The sequence below is a fragment of the Scomber scombrus genome, chromosome 17 (genome assembly GCF_963691925.1).
Source record: "Scomber scombrus chromosome 17, fScoSco1.1, whole genome shotgun sequence".
Classification (NCBI taxonomy): domain Eukaryota; kingdom Metazoa; phylum Chordata; class Actinopteri; order Scombriformes; family Scombridae; genus Scomber; species Scomber scombrus.
The window spans coordinates 13736981-13756529 of record NC_084986.1 but is presented as its reverse complement, the minus strand read 5'-3'; the positions used below and the strand labels follow the sequence as shown (position 1 = coordinate 13756529).

Below are 19549 nucleotides of genomic sequence, written 5' to 3'. Positions count from 1 at the left end.
ATGAATCCATATATGTTTATTTGATTGTTATTGTTATTTCCTCACCATCTATTGCACCTAAACTCATTACCTGAAGTTCAAGAGTTAAATTTTGCTTAAAAACTGGGTTGGATTAGCTGTGCTCTGCACACAAAACACATGGGTAGGAAGATACATGTGCATCCTGTAGAATAAAAAATATGGCATTTTAAGAAATTACAAATCTCTCCCTTCAATATATTTCCTGATTGGGCACATTAATAAAACACCGTATCATTGTATTTTGAAAGTTGTGACCGGAAGTAATCGTTCACTGCGTCACATATTTTATTTTGAAAGTTGCCACCGGAATTGGACTTGGTTGCTGGTGTACATATCCTTATGTGCAGTCTCTGGGTCCCCGGAGGAACATTTTTACCGTTTACTGGCTTGTTCATGTCTCGGGGCTGACTGAGCAAGCAGAGGAGGTAGCTAAAGAATCAAAACCAACATTTGAGATGCACACATTCGCCATTAACACGCAAACCCACCTGGAAAAAGTGGAACCACCTTCCTCAGTGTAACGTCAAACGGCTAACTAGTTAGCTAGCTTAGCTAACAACTTTTCATTCATTATCTGCCTCTGCACTTCTCTTTGTTGCTAGCTAACGGGGAGCTTTCTTCACAACATTAGCTGGGCAGCAGTGAGGTGTCGTCAGTCTGTATTTTTTTAGTCGATAATTTCTGTAGAGGTGTAGTCATAACATCCAGGCGGTTCGTGCAGTTATTCTGCATTAGTTTGCGGTGAATAGGTTAGTTAGTTGACAACAGGCACCGGGTTGTTGGGCTGGCAAGATTAGCTAGCGTCATTTCCCCAAACAAGCTTATCAACTGCGTTGCTACACAGTGCAAAACACAGCGATGCATCAGCTGTAACCACTTACATTTTACATGAAACTACGACGAGCTATACCGTATCATTTTACATGTTTAGGTAATAGCAGCATTATTTTCCGTGTTTCGCTTCCAGGATATTATTTTCCTTTATCTTGATCGGTTGTAGCAACAGAGGGTAGCTAGCGATTCAGACTGAATCAGCAGAAGCTAAGCTAACATTCACACATTGCCAAGCCAAGAAGTACATTTAAAGAATAACGATAAATATTGTTTTCTTAGATGTTTTTGAATAACTCCTTTAAGGCCTGTATGATACGTGTTTTGAAAGGGAGCCACAAAGGTAGAGGATCAGATGAATTGGTGCTGCTTCTGAGGTGACAAGCCCCCCTCCTCACATATGAATTAGTTATTTCGGTGCAAGTTCAGCAGCAGCACCAAGGCTTGAAATAGCTTATATCATCTCCTGACTGTTAGTTGATGACATAATTAAACATTCCATAGTGATTGTGATCAATAATAAAAATTAAAAGAAAATGACATGAATAATTCCTAACATTTAAATAATTAATAAAGCCTGTTTTTTTTTTCTGTTCCTCCATCTAGTCTTGAATCCCCGTCCGTCCTTGAAATGATGGTGTTGGTGGCGCTGATGATGAATGTGTGAGGAGAAAGCTCCTGTGGTCCTCTTGCTGCAACGCACACTTCCTCATGGATTCCAGCAATGACGAGGCACTTGATATCATTATCACCAATGTGGTGGCAACCTTCAGGACAAGGTGCCACCTCAACCTGCGCACCATTGCCTTAGAGGGTGTCAATGTCATCTATAAGCCAGAAGTAGGGGTAAGGAAGCCAAAGTCTGTTAAAGAGGGAATGTGATTCTCTGCGTAACTCACCTGTATTTTAAATTTATATAGCTTTACTGCATCATCACATATTTAAGATATGGGCCATACTGGTAGCATTCAACATTTTGAACTCTTTGTTTTCAGAAGGTCCTTATGAAGCTTCGAAAGCCCAAGATAACGGCCTCAATCTGGTCCTCAGGGAAAATTATCTGCACAGGAGCTACAAGGTTACCACACTCCACACAAAACACTCAGTAACACATGTTAACAGATAAACTGCTTCATTAGAGCGATTCTGTGGCAAATTTGCAAAGTGATGTGGTTGGTTGCTAGTGCTCTGAGCAAACTCCTTAGGGTACCAGTTAGTGTTTGCATGTCATTTCTCTTTTGCACGCTAAACCCTATACGTCCATTTGAGTTGTGCCACAACTCATTCCTATTTTCCCTTTCTCATTTAGCGAGGATGATGCAAAGCTGGGTGCTCGCAGGTTAGCACGCGTTCTTCAAAAACTAGGCTTCAAGGTGAGAACATTCACATAACTGTATGTTAAACGCATCTTTGTACAGATACAGCTTTTTTTTGCAATGGAAAAATGCAGTATTGTAAATACCAGGATAATCATGATAATCAGGTTATTGTGATACATGTTGAGGTATTGTATCTGCAATGCAAAATTCAGTTGAAATGTCCCCTTTAGTTTAAACATTCAAACTTTTTATACAGCCTATTTATTCAAGTAATTATGACTTTGACTAAAAGTTTTCTGAGGCTTGGCACCTCATTTTCTAGAGTGATAATGATGAGAGAAGCACAACATATCAGTGATGGATATATAATTGTGTCGATAAATGAAAACATGAAATTATTGTTAGTGTTTTAATTATGGAATGTCAGTCAATAATGGTGTTCGATAATGTGGCCCCTTTGCTGTGGAGTAAGTTTCTGTCAGAATATTTTTAAGGTAAGGTCTTCTTACTGATTGAGAGTGAGAACAGCAGAAAACATGTTTTAGTTTAGTTATGAACAAAGGCAATGCTTGTCACCATAAGTGCAACTAAATCTACCAGTGAAGGAGACAATACAAGCTGTTTACTAGACACCTGTTACACAAGCAGATCATGAACTTGTATAGATGTGACATCTTTGACAACTAACATTCCCATATATTTCTTTTACCTGTTGTAATAGCAAATTGTTATGAACAAGCTTTTTAGCTTGAACCCTAATTTTATTCAGTGGTTAAGCTTAATTAGCCGTAAATCATAAACTCAGTTGAATTCTTGTATACTTTGAGGCTGAGACCAACCAGCCCATCCACTGTACCAGCAGTACCTGCCTGCAGTCAAAGTCCTCACATCAGCACCAAAGGGAAAATTACTTTGGAGGAAATGAATGATGCCAAATGGCTGATGTACTCTTTCCTGTTTTAATTAGTCTACATCTTTTAAAAAAAAACTAAACAAAACAAAAAACAAATACAAATTAAAACTGCAAGCAGTGTCGAAGGGCCCTCGCACCCCCCCGTTTACCCCCCCCAACTGTAACGCTGTACGTGCACGTCGGTGCGTGCGGTGGTCGCAGGGCTGTCAAAACTGGCATGTAGATGTCTTTGCTCCTGTGCCTTTAATTGAACATTGTGTGATGGGGTTAATGTCTCCACTAGATGGCAAACTAAGACCACAAATGAGTCTGGGTGACTTCTCAGCACAAAGGAATGTGGGTGAAGGGCCAAAAAAATCATTAAGATTGAGCATTTTTGCCTGGATGGCAGACTTCCTGTTGGACTTAGGATATGGGTCCAAGAGGCTTTTTAGTGCGTCTTTACACGATACATGTGTTTCCCGAATTTTGTTTGTCTACGTCAATCTGAGTGTAGGGGCTTGATTTTTTAAATTTTCTAGGGGGCGCTATTAATCCATTTTGCGTCTGCCATTTCCGCGATCCTTAAAATATCAAATTCTTCGCCGGATCGGACATGATTGCAAGTTTTGGTGAGTTTTGGGGCATGTTTAGGCTGTCAAAAAGGCGTAAAACTATAATAATAATAAAAATCATCCAGATTGAACATTTTAGACTGGATGGCTGACTTCCTGTTTGACTGAAGGTATGGGTCCAAGAGGCTTTTTTGTGCGTCTGGACATAAAACATAGGCCTTGTCGATTTCATTTCTCTATGTCAATGTGGAAGGCGGGGCTTAAACTTTGAAATCTTCCAGGGGGCGCTGTGGAGTCATCTTCGCACTTAAAAATCCCAAACTTTGTCAGTAGTCAATATGTGTGACTGTTGACGTATGTGTACAATTTGGTGAGTGTAGGAGTTTGGGAAAATGTACATAATGGCTAAAGGCAGTAGGGGGCGCTATTGAGCTGTTGTACCATGCCCAGGGGCAGTTATGGTCTCAAATTAAAGAGCTCCTGAGTGTGAACCTATTTGGGCAATTTGGTGATTCTGTGAAGACGGGAAAGTCCTCTAAATGCTGTGGGAAAAACGGAAAATTGACGCAGGAAATGCACAATAACTCACTTCCTGTTAGAGTGAAAATTTTGAAAAAAATAATTTGGGGGTTTACCCATGAGTGCTATGAGTCCTGTACATTTTACTAAGATCAGACAAAGTTTGTGGTCACATGACCTGCTGTTAGGGGGCGCTATGGAGACCACTTGCCACACCCACCCCCAATGATGTTGAAATTGAAACGGCTTCACCAGGTGTGACATTTTACGCACTGCATGTATTAACATCCGACAATGTATGGAGGAGTTATAAGGAATACAAACAACTTTGTTTATACAAACAAACAACTGCCACGCCCACCTGGTATAACGTAGGTCAAATCTGTCATCAAGTTTACATAATCAAGGTATGAGGATGATACAGTTCGAATCTGAAGTCTGTGGAGTCAAAACTGCAGGAGGAGTTTGTTAAAGTACGAGGCCTGGAAATGGGGAAAATGGCGGAAAAAATGCACCTGTGATCCAAGATGGCCGACTTCCTGTTGGACTTAGGGTATGGGTCCAAGAGGTTTTTTTGTGCGTCTAGTCATGATATATATGAATCCTAAATTTCGTTCATGTACGTGCATGTAGAAGGCGGGGCTTCAACTTTTAATGTTTTAGGGGGCGCTGTAGAGTCATCTTGGCACTGAAAAGGTTGCGGTTATACCAAAAAATCATATTCGTGAGTCTTGATGAGTGTGTCCAATTTGGTGAGTTTTAGAGTTTGTCAGTGCATCCTAAGTGGGAAAAGGCATTAGGGGGCGCTACTGAGCTGTTGGGGCAAAATGTTGGGCAAATGTGGTATCAGATGAAAGAGCTCATGATTTGAAACCTATGTGGCAGGTTTCATGATTCTGTGAACATCATAAAGTCCTCAAAGCGGTGTTCGAAAAATGAAAATCGGTGCACGCCACGCCGCGTGGGCGACTTCCTGTTTGGTAAAAAAATTCCACAAAATTAATTTCCCCATGATCCGATGAGAGCTATGACATATGAAAATTTCATGAAGATCCGAGAACATTTTTGGTCACATGACCCGACGTGTGGGGGCGCTAGCGAGTCCCCTTACCACGCTTGCGTCCAATCACATAGAATTATATAAATTTCACCAGATGTGACGTGTGTGCAGAATTTCATGAGTTTTCATGCATGTTCAGGCCGCCAAAAATGCGATTGATTTGGCGGCACTTGATTAATAATAATAATAAGAATCTTGGCAAAAGCAATAGGTCCCTCACTGACTTGTCAGTGCTCGGGCCCTAAAAAACCCCTAAGGTTATTAGAAACAAATACGTTTTTTTATTCTAGGGATGATGAAGGCTCTAGACATTTGTGTTGTATTAGAAGAAAAACATTTATGTCAATTTAAAAACACAGCCTCTTAACATTTTTTTGTATGTGTAAGATTAATATCAGTTTTTGTATCAACAAACAATAATTTCATATAGATTGATCCACTGTAAATATAAGTTCTGACTCTGAGGCTATAAGACCCATATTGAAAGTTTTTCCTTTAATGCTGTGGTTAAAAGATATTGATGTATAACTACATGTTGTTGTTCATGCTTGTGTATGTGTGTTCAGGTGAGGTTTTCAGCCTTCAAGGTCGTGAATGTGCTGGCAGTGTGCTCCATGCCATTTGCAATCCGCCTCATAGACTTTACTAAGAACAACCGACCTATTGCCAGGTAATCGAGTACATCACAACAACTGCCACAATCACACTCATTAAAATTACAACATCATCATCCTCCTTATCATCATCAGTTTAGATTGTACCTCCTCATTAAGCAGATCTTCACTTTAAGATGAGTCCAGAATCTTCAATGCTTTATGGTGTTAATGTTTGTTCATTAGTTTGGAGTTATAAATTGTGATGCCACGAGTGTTCGTCATAATAACCTGTAATTGTTTACCTCAGGCAATGCTGAGAATTCACCCTGATACTAAAACAAGAGCAGAAAAGGAGATTATTGTCAGAGTGCCCCCATGTGTAGAGACATCTAATTTACTGTCAGTATTCAACTTCAAAAAAGTTTCCCGCATTTTTACTTATAGTTATTCAGTATTTGCAGGGTTAGGATGACATCTAGTGGTGTGAGCTTTAGCATGTCTGACTGAAGATGTGTACTAAAACTACTTCATGCAGTCATTGTTTGTGTCAGCAGTGCAACAAATGTTTATACAACACTATATGCTGGAGTGGCATTATGTAAAGCAATCACTAAACCCTATCACCATGGAAGTTTTCCATTTTTGTGAAGCATTAATTCATGTTTTTGGAGGTCGAAATGTATTGTGTTATAGTGAGACGTGTTTCTAATATCTTTGAACAGAGCACACCAGTAGCAATATGGTTACTGTGCACACCACATATTCGGGGACTTCCCCTAGTTTCCTGTTGGCATCTTCACCAATATCTATCCAGTAAAGGCGTGTATGTTTTTTGTTTTTTTTGTCAGTTATGAACCAGAGCTCCATCCTGCTGCCACGTACAGGATCAAAAATCTCAAGGCTACTATACAGGTGTTCTCTACTGGCAGCCTCACAGTCACAGGTATCTCTCCCATACATGCCTACAGACACACACTGACCTCACATCACCCTCCTGTAAACAGCCTACTGTACAGCTAAAGGGCACACCATCTTAAAGGATTGAGTCCATGAAGTCATAATGCACTGTTATAGGCTTTTACATCTTGAAAATCTGTTTGTAAATAACCCAATTTCTCGAAGAATTTAACTGAGTTAAGTATGAGATTTACCTCTTTCTCATGTGACATGCCGTGCATTAGGTTGAAATTGACCCAAACAAGGAAGTTTTGTCATTTATGTTTTGACTGCTCTCTTTCATCAGGATTTGTTTAATTTTTATTGCTTTAAAAAAATAAAAATTTTAATCAAAAACAATCCTTATGCTATCACCCTATCCCTACTCCCCGCTATCACATGGGTCAGGACCAAATGTGCAGAATGTGGCCACAGCTGTGGAGCAGGTGTACCCACTACTGTTCGAGTGTCAGAAGCCCAAATGCAAATGAAGGACGACAAGAGGACAAAAGAAGTGAGTCAAAAGACAGGGCACGACTGATGAGGAAGCACCTTACCCTTGGATTGATCTGCTTGTTTCCGTCACTACATGGCAACAGTTACAAATGTCTGACATCATTGACTGAGTGGAGATCACCTGGATTTTTAAAAGTTGGACTCTCAGAATTACCTTCTCACAAAATGTCAGTGTCGTGGATTGTGTGGCTATTGTGATTTTATCAGCCTAAACTTGCAAGTATGTCTTCCGAACTTCGTCCTTCAGCGGAAACAGCTCCCGAAATCCGTCACTGAAGGGGGTGGAAGTTATTTGCTATTGCTCTTTATTTGCTATGGGTGTTTTTTTGCATGGACACACACAGAGCTGGTTTCAATAACCATTTTAATAATGAACAATGGTGACCATTGCAAAATGATCCGTATGTTAACACTGAGAGACCTCATGCTTAACCCTATATACAAGCACTCGTCCCATTTGCCACTGTGTGTGGAAAACTCTCCGTCCATGGCTTGTTAGTAGAGGTGTAAGAGAAAAACAGCCATCAAGCCATTGACCAACAGATGAGTGTGGGGATAATGTTACATGTGAGAGCGGGTTTTTATTCAATGCACATATCCTCTCACAAACTGCATTAATCTTTGATTTTAACTGTTGCTTCCTTTACATTTCTTTGCTGTATTTGGCTGTCATTTACTATAAATGTGTTCTCCGTTCACAACTGTGGCATTTAATCAGAATGCATACATTGTTCCCTGGTGCGATTTCATTTCTTGTTGCTTTCTAATAATAGTGTTACTCACACACAGTAAACCTGTAAATATTTGTTTTTGTAGGCTTGGGCAGTGTAGAGAAAGATCGATGTCCTAAATGTTTCGTAATGTCATGAAAACTTTTGGCCGGTTTCAGAATTAATTTTTCAGATGGTGAGTTGTTGCGCAACAGATTTCATTTGTTTTCATTTGACAGAGCTATGAGCTCCTGGTTTGTTTAGTAAAAGTGGTGGCAAGAGTCGTGGCAAGATACAAATAATTCAGTTTGTTTTTATTGAGCAGGGAAATAAAAAGATACTGAATCCACAACTGATTTTGGAAATAGCTGTGACGCTCATAATAATTAACTCATAATTACAAAAGCAGCCACTCTGTTCAGCCGTGCAAAATTGTATGGAAGTTAGCCTGCTCACTTTTTAAGAGGTTTGGCAATACAGTTATGTGAGTTTTTGAAGTAACTTAAAACCACTAAGTGTTCCAAGAAGACATCTTGTCTTTTGGTGATGCCATTGTCTCATACAAACCCCTCATAGAATACCATTTGTCTTTTACAACAAAAAACAATGGTGAGAGGTTAAATATTTCTAAATTCCAAATTCCTAATGTTGACATGACTGCTGATAGTTGTTCTGGCTCTCACATCCATAAAGGCAGCATATATGTATGTAGATAATAAATGCATCTGACAGGAAAGACGACACTTGTCTTAAGTATGTTGGGTGGAGTTCTTTTTGAACCTGTGTCAACTGAAGATTTGTGACACTTGTTGAGAATTTTGTATTTTGTATAAAAATAAAGGCTAATGATAAAACAGACCACCACAAGCTGTCTGTGACTGTTAATTTGTATTTTCATCGTTTTCATTCTGTCTGTATGGCTATCCCGGTTACAGGTGGAGTGAAAGATTTTCAGTGGCACAGTTATGGTAAATTAATCAGCATTTTACAGCATGAAAAAATATATCATGGGAATTTAAGAACAAGTTACAAAATGTGCAATTTTAATAGTGAACAGGTCCACACAAATCATTCTTTTCTTGCAGTAAAACATTTCATTAGTTAATCAGCCAAGTAAATGTTTGGCGTCACTGACAAGTAAAACACAAACAAACAAAAAAACATCACTTCTCACTCTCAAACAGAAGCACTTATTGTATAATCTACCCAATATTACAGCTAGCCCTGATAGCTTTAGTATTTAACCCTTGATTGTTTGTGGAGCTGAGTGTGTTCATTGTTTTTAATTGCTTGTTCCCATAAACTGTAAAGGAGCATACAAACACTTGCTGTGTCCACCATCCATACTTCAGAAAATAGAATACCTGCTGTAACTGGTATGGCTGGTTTCAGCCATGTTAGTGTTATAACATTGCATATGACAGGGAGCATTATATACATAACACCATAATGTTATAGGAATTAATTTGCAATCCAGCAAAGAACCCGAAAATTGTTGGTTTGAGGTGATTAGTGTTTTTTTGTTTTCTAGTACATCCTGGATTTCCCCTTAATAGTCCAAAAGAGCCAACCTTTTGTAAATATCCATCACAGCATCATATAATAATGGAAACATACTGTAAATACATATAAAGGAGTAGCAGAGTTTCACCACTCATCCAAAGGACTTTATCCAGTTGATGTGATGTCAGTTTTGATCTTGGAGCATTATTGGAATTGTATTGGTAAAGGAAGAAATTAAATACATCTTTAAAATATTTTACGAAATGTCATATTCAATCCCGATTGTTTACCTTTCATTTCTACTTTTTAACAAACAAGAATAAAAACCCTGAGCTATCCTCATTTGAGCAAGTTAAACATATAATTGAGTGTGCAAGTGTGTAATTTCCACCATCCGTCATGTTCTTCATTTGCGTATGCAACTAGAAGGAAGTGTTAGGAAATTCAGTTGTTAGAGGAACCAGCTGAAACTGCGTGGCTGTACAGATGTGCCGTTGGTGTACCCTGTGTTTTTCAAACACTGCTAATGTCCTTATTGATTATTGTCTTTAATATGAAGGACTTTCTTTCACGTGAGGTGTGCAGTAGTGGTCTGTTGAAGAAGTCAGATCTTTGCCGGGATCTCTGTGGACGTGTGACTGATTAGGTCCTCCTGAGGCTGGACCTGCTTACAGAGCCTCAACTTGAAATGCTTCCTGGTAAGGCAGAGAAGGGACAGGCGGAAGTTAGCTTGAACCATTTAACCAGTTTAGTGGTCAAATTGGTAACAATGTAATGAGTTTCCAGTCACTTCTTAGCCAGCTCTTTGGATATTTCCTCCAGTGTACGTCCTTTGGTGTCAGGGACACAGAGGATGACAAACACCAGTAGAACGAAGCTCATGGCAGTGTACAGGAACATCACATTGGGAACACCGATTTTTTCTACAAAAACAACAACAAAAACACATGACTCACACATTTCTATAAGCTAGTACCCACCAGCTTGCTTCTGTGTTTTGCTTGCCATACCACCCTCATCTGCTAGAATTTCGTTTTTGTGACTAAGTTTAGATCAACTAGACTGACAAGAGTAAAATGATGCAAAACAGGACATGACATTATGACTACATAACAGGTAGGCAGCCTAACCAACCAGTAGTAGTAACAAGGTGAAACACACCTCTTGGAACTAAACCAAACAAAACATGTTTAACATAAAAGTTTGTTGGAGAGAGATTATCAGTTTCAGTATAATTAAAGCCATTCCACAATTTGGTTGAGCCTGCAATTCATAAAAAAAAAAAAACATGCACACACCTGTTATTGTGAGAAAGGTCATTGAGATAAGCAGGTTTGTAGCCCAGTTTACAGCTGACACCACAGACACGGCCCTTCCTCTGACTCCCATTGGAAAGATTTCACTGATTACCACATAGACCACTAGAAAGGAAACACAAATATAAAAACAGGGAGAGGTGATGGTTAACAAGGCATGAATGCAAATAACATGAATCACAATAACTATTTGATATTAAAGCTGCAGTCTGTAACTATTTTTGTGTTATATTTGCTCAAATTGTCATTATCATCTGACAGTAGAATACAATATAGATAAGCTGTGACATAATTCACTGTCTCTGGGTCCACCCAGTGTTCGTAAATGATTTGCAAGAATCCATTCGCTCCCGAGTAAAACAACCAATCAGAGCCCAGAGGAGTGTCAATGACGCTGTGCACACGCTGCTAGCAGCGCCCCTCCCTTGTACAGCGCGCGGTCTCACTCTGCAGCGCTTCTCCCCCGTGCAGCACGTGCTCTCACTGGTCAAACAGGTTTCCTCTCTACTGTGTGCACAGCAGGTTCCTCTGTGGGGAGGGGCTTAGAAGACAGGACTACAGCGCAGCATAGAGGGAGAAGGAGGGACCATTGAGGCTGTACTCGTTCAAATTTTCTGGCTAAGTCCACTTTTTTTCTCAAAACTACGGACTGCAGCTTTAAGTCAGGTTTGATAAAATATCATACATCCTAAACTTAACTATTAGACAACAGGTGCAGTCTTATCTGGGGAACTGGAGTGTTTCAGTGTCTCCTTTACCTAAGCCTAGTTCTTGTACGATAACACCTGTTGCACTCTGTACTTCAAAGTACAGCATGTTATAAATTATCTTGATATATACAGTATGTGCCTATCAGTGCATATGGTTTCACAGAAACTGTTCTACATCTGGAATACAGAAAAAATTGTGAACCTGTTGCATTACTACCAAAACTGGTAATAGTTTAGTTTAGCAAAAAGGTAAAGCATGTGTAAACAATGAAAAGGAGATAGGCGACTTTGTTTAGATAAATGCCTGAGGGTGTACTGAAAGGTAAATACTTGATAGGTCACCATTCCAATTTCCATGGGTGTGCCTATGCATGTAAAACAAGTGCATAAATAAGACTCAGTTAATAAATGCTTACTTGGCCCGAGGCTAATGGAGAAAGCTGCCACATACACCAACAAGCTGATTAGTGATGCCCACTTAAGTGAGGAAGACACTTCTACAGGAGTCTGTCCTCCTCCTCCTGACCCTCCAATCCCATCATCCTCTTGATTAGTCCTTTGTGCTTCCTCACTTTTCCAGTGGCTTGGGAGGCTAGTAGAAAACATGTCACTGTTGTCAAAGTCTATAGAGGTTCTGTTTGAATCCCACTGCATGTCTGTGTGGTTGAGTATTGTCTGGCTTTTACAGAGGCTAGTGAGGTGAGTGTGGCTTTGCAGTGTCAATGTACCGAGTGCAGCTAGCGATATTCCCATTGCGACAGCACCCACACACAAAAAGCTCTTAGGTCCCATGCGGTCGACCAGCAACACGGCTGGGATAGTGCCCAACACTTTGACCACTCCAAACCCTGTGGAGGCCAAGGTTGCTGCAGCATCACTGTTGAAGCCTACACTAAGGAGAAGTGGTGAAGCGTAGGACAGGATGTTGGGCTGACCTGTGGCCTGCTGGAGAAACACTAAAGCCACGCCTGTTAGCAGCCGTGAACGCAGATTGGCCTTAGAACTGAACAACTCCAAGAAACTATGCTCTGATTCCTCTTTAAGTCCAGACTGGATGTCCTTAAGTTCTACTTCAACATGCTCTGTTATCCCACCCCTCAGTCTAGCCAGAACTGTCCTTGCCTGCTCCACTTTACCCTGTGCCACCAGGAAGCGTGGGCTGGGCGGAAGGAACATGAGCGCGCTGATCTGCAGAAGTGCAGGGGGGATTACTAGTCCAAATGTGTACGTCCAGCCATGGGGGAGAGCAGCAAAGGCGTAACTACAGCTGAATCCCATCATTACACCCACAACCAACATCAGCTCGAACAGGGTCACCAGCAGGCCCCTTCTCTCCCTCGGTGAGATCTCTGCAATGTACAGACACGCTCCTGTCCCTGACAGTGCTGTTCCCATGCCAACTATTACACGGCCCAGTGTGAGCGCAACAAGTGAGGTGATGGCCATGAGCACTATGGTGCCTACAATTACAAGGGTGGCACTCAGGAACAAAGAGCAGCGGCGGCCGTAGCGATCCAGGATGGGACCTCCAACCAGACAGATGAGGAGGGCGCCGAACAGGTGGGAGCTGACCAGCAGTTCCTGTTCCCGGCATGAGAGGGAGAGGAGGCCCCGCAGCTGCAGCAAGACCCCAGAGGTAAGGCCCATTTCATAGCCCAGCATCAGGCCACTCAGGGAGGCAGCTAAGGCTGCTACCACTACGAGCCAGCTGCAGCCTAGAAAGAGGGACAAAAACAGAGAGTGAGTCAGAGAATAGAAGCTAACAGCTACCCAACTAAAGGCACAGTCCCTTTGCTGGCCTTCAAGGATTCACAGTTTTTAAAACACATTCCTGTAAGAGCAGACAAGACCATGCTGGCAGATATGTTGCAACTGTTCTGTTTTATGTGAGGATATTTAATTTTGTTTAATTACCAATAACATATGCTATCATCATACCCAGTTTTATTTACCCTCTATACAAATGAATACAGAAGCAGCACATCTGATTATGTTACTATTACATTTGCAGATGACACAATTGTAATTGTGGGTTTGACTCAAGATGACGATGAAACCAACTACCAGTCGTGGGTGGATCAGTTTGTTGATTGGTGCAGGTCCAGTTTTCTTAATTTGTACACCAAGAACTAAAAAAAACTAAGGATGTTGTTTTTGATATTAGTAATTGTAACAACAACCACCAACAAATTACTATTGACGGAGAGGGTATTGAAGCGGAAGATCACTACAAATATTTAAGAGCAACTATGCTAAATTGTCATGGCACAAAATAAATTTGGTCATCCTGTTTTTTCACACAGTATTTTTTATTCATACTGTTTTTGAGGGGAGTTTTTCCTTATCCGAATCAAAAGGATGTTGTATTGCTGTGCTGACTGTAAGCCCCCTGACGCAAATCTGTGATTTGAGGTATTGGGCTATACTAATAATATTAACTTTCCTTGAGGCCAGTCAAAGTCTTTGAGGATTCAGGGTTTTGGAATGACATTGGTACTGGACTAAAGACTGACATTCAATGTTCTACCTGACCCACCACAAAGTAAAATGTTTACATGATTGGCTTTGTCTTTCGTAAGCCGAGGATATACCCATTACCCTCAGGTGATTTAGTTAAAGGTATATTAAAATGTCATTTTCTTACAACCACAGCTATGTTTACAGTGTTTGTCATCCAATGCATTGCGTACCTAACAAGCCCCCTAAGTACCTTTTCTTCCTATTTTCCCACTTCACATTTTGAAATCTTTAAGCTAGTAATGTTCATTATCAGAATTTGCAACTCGATTTGCCTCATCAGCAAAACAGATATGTAAAGAGAAAGATATGAAAAAATATCGACTCAGCATGGACACATGGATAGCCAATGACATTCCTGGTATATTCATAAGAGTAAGTAGTGAGGGAAATAAGTGAAGGCCACAGCCAGTAAAGTCAGTGAACATCAGTAAGCATGTGCCACACTGAGGTGTTAAAGAGCAACACAATGAGCCTCTTTCAGATCTGGCAGGGTTATTATATTATGCAGCTGATCTTAGGCTCTAACCTCCATGTAGTCGGGCCAACAAGATGACCATTTGTTCCTCTTGGTGATCAAACAACTGCAGTGTTCTTGTTTACAGCCAGTAAAAGAAGCAGATGGTCGTGTGTGTACAGTTACTGTAATCAGGTTAAGAGCATGATATGCAGCATGAGGAGGAGCAGCAGCAGCAGCAGGAGGTATAAATGCTAAATCAAACTTGTATTCACTGTGTTGTGTGTATTCCTTTGTCACAGCAATGAACCCAAACTAAGATATAATTCTATATTTAGGCATGGGTCAGATAGCATCAATAAATCCCTGAAATTCTAAAAACAAACCCACACTTTTCAAATAATTCTTACAACTATTGGCAGGACCACAGCTTTTCCCCTTGTAGGTTTCCCTCAACCATGAAGTTGTCTTAACAGTGCTGACTGTGTGGACTTAGAGGTCGGAGGTTCACAGGAAGAATGCTGAAGCAATCTTGTGTGTGTGTTAGGCTTTGTCCTATGTGTATCACTGTGAACTTACAGACTTTAGTTATCATCAGCACCACAAAGATAGGGAAGGAACAAATGCAGAACTGATGAGATTAGCATATAGATAGACCATTTTCAATGTATAGCATATTTATATATTGATATGATTAGCTGTAAACTTCACTGTTATCATATCTGTCAATAAAGGACATCACACTGTAATTACTGTTATTATCTAAATTAGCAGAGGCTTTTATAATTGGCTGTTCACTTAAGTGCTAAGATATACATGCAATTGCCACATCGGTATGCTGGTGAGACATTTTGTTCTTTTTGTTCTAATTCAATTATTATTGCATAACATACAAGAAAAACATAGGCACAGCTGCAAACTGCAGGGTCCTATAATGTTATTTGCTTTGATGGCTGCAGTGTACTACCTTTCTCAATACTGTGTAAGTGACATTATCTAATAATTGCGTTACAAAATGTAACATCTTGGACAGGACTACTCTTGTAATTGGATTTTCAACTACTGTAATGTGATTGTAGTTCCTATCTCAAGTTTCTTCCAAAAACATGTAAAATTGGTTTTAAATATATAATTAAACTTTTGTTCTTTCCAAAAAGAATTCAGAAGAAGAAGAAATCAGGCATATTCCACACAAAAAGAAGCATTGATTTGCCAGTGCTCTTTTTTTCCTTACTTTACAGAGTGGAACTGATTAGCACTGATTCTATATGTAAAGGATCATGATGTTTTAACTTCCTAAATTACTTCCTTTTAGCATTGATAGAGAGATTTGTACAACAGCATTTTAAAGCTAGTCTCCACACAGTTTTTTAATATGTGAATTTTTTATTTATCTAAAACACATTTTATCACACTTAACATGTTTATCATGGAGTCATTGTGTAGTTATTGAGAAGTGTTGTTCATCCTGCTGTGACCTGTCAAGGTTATAACAGTCTTAATTTACAATAACAATAAAGTCCAGTTCAAGCAGACCCAGTGCATTAAAAGCAAAGTGTTTCACACCATATTTGTATTTTCATGCATTCCAATCAATTGCAAATTTGGCTTTGTTATCACACTTCAGCAGCTGTGGTGCTATCCAAGTTTTGCAAAACACTGAGCCAAATTTCCTTCACAATCATTAAAAAAAACTCATTGACAGGTAGTTTATGATCACTCTGTTTCACATTTTTGGTATCAAGCCACTAAGGGCAAGGTGACCAAAACACAGGCATAAAAACAGTTATGAATAACCTTCGGCTTCATCATTAATCTGTGTCGGGTGATGTGAAGAAGTTGCACAGTTTTCATGTTCCTGGAAATTCATACACCTTTTTACATCAGTCCAAGTTCTAGAAATGCAGGGGGTTTTACTTGGAAAGTTATCCTTACGGAACACGGCCCAGGTTAGCATGTAACAAATACAGATTAAAAACATAACTAAGATTTATAATAGACTTAAGTGTTTATGGTGGCTCCATGTGAAGCCAGGGGAATGTAAGCTGTAAGGAAGAGCCTTGTTTAACCTTATTTAACAAACCAGACAGGCACACCCTTAATAGATGTTTAAATGAAGTATTACGTAATCTAAAAAACCCGCAAGAAAACAAACATGAGACATGGATACACCTATGACTTAAGGCTGTTGTCACATCAAATATAACATGTTATTGTGTGTGTACCTGGGCTTTTGCATGGGGCCTGGCAGCTACTCATCTGGGTCCCATCATAGGAGGGGTTGCTGGGGAAGTCAGAGCTCATCTTCTTGGTCTCACTGTGGGTGTCCATCATCAACCAGCTAACAGTTGGCCTAGCAGGTGAAACACAGACATACAAACACACATCATTCATTCTGCAGAAAAAACATGAAAACGTCTACCTCACTTCTCTTGATGTCAAGCATCAGTTCAATTAAACTTTTAGGAAAGATCTTTTTAAAAAATCACAATCACAATAACAATATAGTATCAATATATTGCCTAACCCTACTTGAACCAATCCTGGTGCAAGAAAAGGGATAAACAATGACTGATCACCAGTTCCCCTTTTCTATTTCTCAGTCCAGTCTTAAACCAGCTGATATGGTTTGGTGGCCCTGGATACAAGAAAATGAAAGCCCTGTCATAAATACCAGCTCTGTGAAGCTCACAGTGGGAAATAAATCTGGTGTTTCTGGTGAATTCTGAGCTTTAACCTCTGTTATGTTTTATGGTTATGTTGCCTCTGCTTCACATGATTTTGGAGACTTTCCGTGCACTTTCCTACACCTGCAGTAGCATCTTATTTGGTTGTTAGAATGTATAAAAGAGAGGACTGGATGAGACTTCGTCCTTTTCCATGTGTGTTTTTCTCACCCATGCTAATCTATGCCTTGAGATAAAATTGTTGTACGGTCACTCTGTGAAGACCAGGAACAAATACCCAAATACCACGAAAGAAGCACAGCGTATTTATGGCAAAATTAGACGTAAACAGCTTCAAGTATGGGCTTGTCTACTACTACTACTGTAGTAGTAGTCTGTAGTCTAGTCTACTACTGTTTCTTGTAAAAAAAAAAAACAACAACAACAAAACAAAAAAAAGTTTCTGTAGAGTTACAAGAAGTTTTGAATTTGCAGTTACAGCTGTATGCGATGACACTTCCCTACCTGACGCCCCTGCTGTGTGTCTGTTGTTAGTTTAGGTTTGTCTTTGTCGGTCCATTCGCTTTTTGAGTGATCAGACTTTTCCTTGCACTCAGCTCCTCCTAGCTCGTGTCGGTGCACGCACGCTGCTTGTTTTGGTAAAGGCGCTGTTTAGTCCCGCCCACGTCTAACGCAGCACCAATAGTAAGCGTCGATTCGATTTTAGAGCTCCCAATGTAAACTCCTTTTGGTCCAAATACTATCAGGTAATGCCCATAATATACAGTATTTATAATGAAACAAGACATTCCTGTCGATAACATTTTCTATGTTGTGGTACATGAACACGAACTTGTATTTATCTGTACTGTTTTGTCTAGTTTCCAGTTGCAATTACAGGCATTCATGATGGGTTTTTTCCCCTCTCTTTTTTGTGCTATACTCATCATTGCACATACACCTGTATCAATAATTCTCTTCACTCATAAAAACAAATGGGATGGCCACCTGCTGTTTTGCTCGGTTTATATGTCCTGTTTCCTAGAATGCTGCAGCATGACTGAGCTGTCACACCTGCCCCTGTTGCTTCACAGATGGCTTACTTTTCCAGCGATGTATTTAGACGTTCAGACATGGCCTATAGGATCCAAATGACTGTGGTTTGACCTGTCAAACCACTGTCATTTGATCCACAGTTAAGTTTACCAATGGCGCGCATGTGTGTGTGTGTGTGTGTGTGTGTGTGTGTGTGTGTGTGTGTGTGTGTGTGTGTGTGTGTGCCCCTGTGTTTGTGTGCCCCTGTGTTATGTAATGACTCAGTAACCAAGATTACTATGAGTGTCCTACTTGTTGGAGACTGGCCTTTACTATGTCAGCAAATATATGTCACCCTGCCAAATTGTGCAAATCACAGATTTCTTATCTAAGTTTAGAAGGAGTTACGCAATTTTAAAGTTCATCAACACAACCATGCAATACAAAAGTGTTGACGTTTGTGTTTCAAGTTTTCTTTTTTTCATTCAATTCATTCATTGCTTGATGGCAATGTGGCTTGTTTTTACAAATTGCCCAAAATATTAAAGTTTTATTTCATGCAGGATTAAAGATACAAATTGTTTAATCATTCCAGCAGGAAAACATTGGCCACATAATCATTAAGCCCACCTATTGATAGTCTAAAGGTCAAACATTGCATCATGTTGGTTTGTGCAAATAAACACACACTCAATAATTAATTTTAAAAGTAGTGGGAAACAGTAGTCAGATCCTTTTACTTAAGTAGAATTATCAAACAGAAGTATCATCAGTAAAAACGTATTTAAATACTTAATATGCAGCACTGGATTATTATTACTGATGCAAAAATGTGAAAAATGCCCTTTATTGTTGATTTCCACTACTTTAATGCACTTGAATAAACTCCCCTTGATAAATAAACATAAACACACACACACACATAAGTCATAGATTAATAAACACACACACACACACACTTGTTTTTAATCCCTCTCTCACCACTTCACACAAAACCCAAAATGCAGTGGATCAAGTGAATTGTGTGAGAAAATCACAATTCTAGTTGTTCTTACTAAATATATAGGAGGATTGAATTTCACAATAGAGCCTCAGGACTCTGGGATGTGTCATCTCAAGATTATACAAAAAAAGGGTGGAGGTTATTCTTGTTCATTGTGGATCAACAGTAAAATATCATGAAGTCAGCTGGTAGACTGGTTGAAGGTGGTAGGACACAGATTATTAGGAAAATAATAAATATGATGAACGGTCATAATATACAACTACATAATGAATCTGATGAGGGCCCAATTGTGGCTTCATGGTTATCATATGGGTTAAAAGCATATACAGTCTATGGATAAAAGGGGTAGAAAGATGATACTGGC

At 39.7% G+C, this 19549-nt stretch overlaps 2 protein-coding genes across 2 annotated transcripts; one reads left to right on the top strand and one right to left on the bottom strand.

Moving 5' to 3' along the window:
- Positions 1-343: 343 nt before the first annotated feature.
- On the top strand, positions 344-8855 carry tbpl1 (TBP-like 1). The gene is made up of 7 exons (XM_062437048.1): positions 344-446; positions 1459-1698; positions 1848-1930; positions 2162-2225; positions 5784-5887; positions 6662-6756; positions 7158-8855. The coding sequence occupies exons 2-7, from the start codon at positions 1564-1566 to the stop codon at positions 7238-7240; spliced, it is 564 nt and encodes a 187-aa protein (XP_062293032.1). The 5' UTR covers positions 344-446; positions 1459-1563; the 3' UTR covers positions 7241-8855.
- Positions 8856-8995: 140 nt separating this feature from the next.
- On the bottom strand, positions 8996-17774 carry slc2a12 (solute carrier family 2 member 12). The gene is made up of 6 exons (XM_062437047.1): positions 17670-17774; positions 16704-16831; positions 11921-13219; positions 10777-10899; positions 10269-10401; positions 8996-10173 (listed from the first exon to the last, which is right to left on the bottom strand). Exons 2-6 carry the CDS (start codon positions 16810-16812, stop codon positions 10083-10085), a joined length of 1755 nt encoding a protein of 584 aa, XP_062293031.1. The 5' UTR covers positions 16813-16831; positions 17670-17774; the 3' UTR covers positions 8996-10082.
- Positions 17775-19549: the final 1775 nt, after the last annotated feature.

Excerpts from the sequence above, each read along its gene's own strand:
- tbpl1 (XM_062437048.1), top strand. The coding sequence starts at position 1,564 with ATGGATTCCAGCAATGACGAGGCACTTGATATCATTATCACCAATGTG. Across the intron at positions 1,699-1,847 it reads TCTATAAGCCAGAAGTAGGG|AAGGTCCTTATGAAGCTTCG; the intron begins GTAAGGAAGCCA and ends CTTTGTTTTCAG. Across the intron at positions 6,757-7,157 it reads TGGCAGCCTCACAGTCACAG|GACCAAATGTGCAGAATGTG; the intron begins GTATCTCTCCCA and ends CACATGGGTCAG.
- slc2a12 (XM_062437047.1), bottom strand. The coding sequence starts at position 16,812 with ATGATGGACACCCACAGTGAGACCAAGAAGATGAGCTCTGACTTCCCC. Across the intron at positions 13,220-16,703 it reads GGCCCCATGCAAAAGCCCAG|GCTGCAGCTGGCTCGTAGTG; the intron begins GTACACACACAA and ends CCCTCTTTCTAG. Across the intron at positions 10,402-10,776 it reads GACCTTTCTCACAATAACAG|AAAAAATCGGTGTTCCCAAT; the intron begins GTGTGTGCATGT and ends TTGTTTTTGTAG.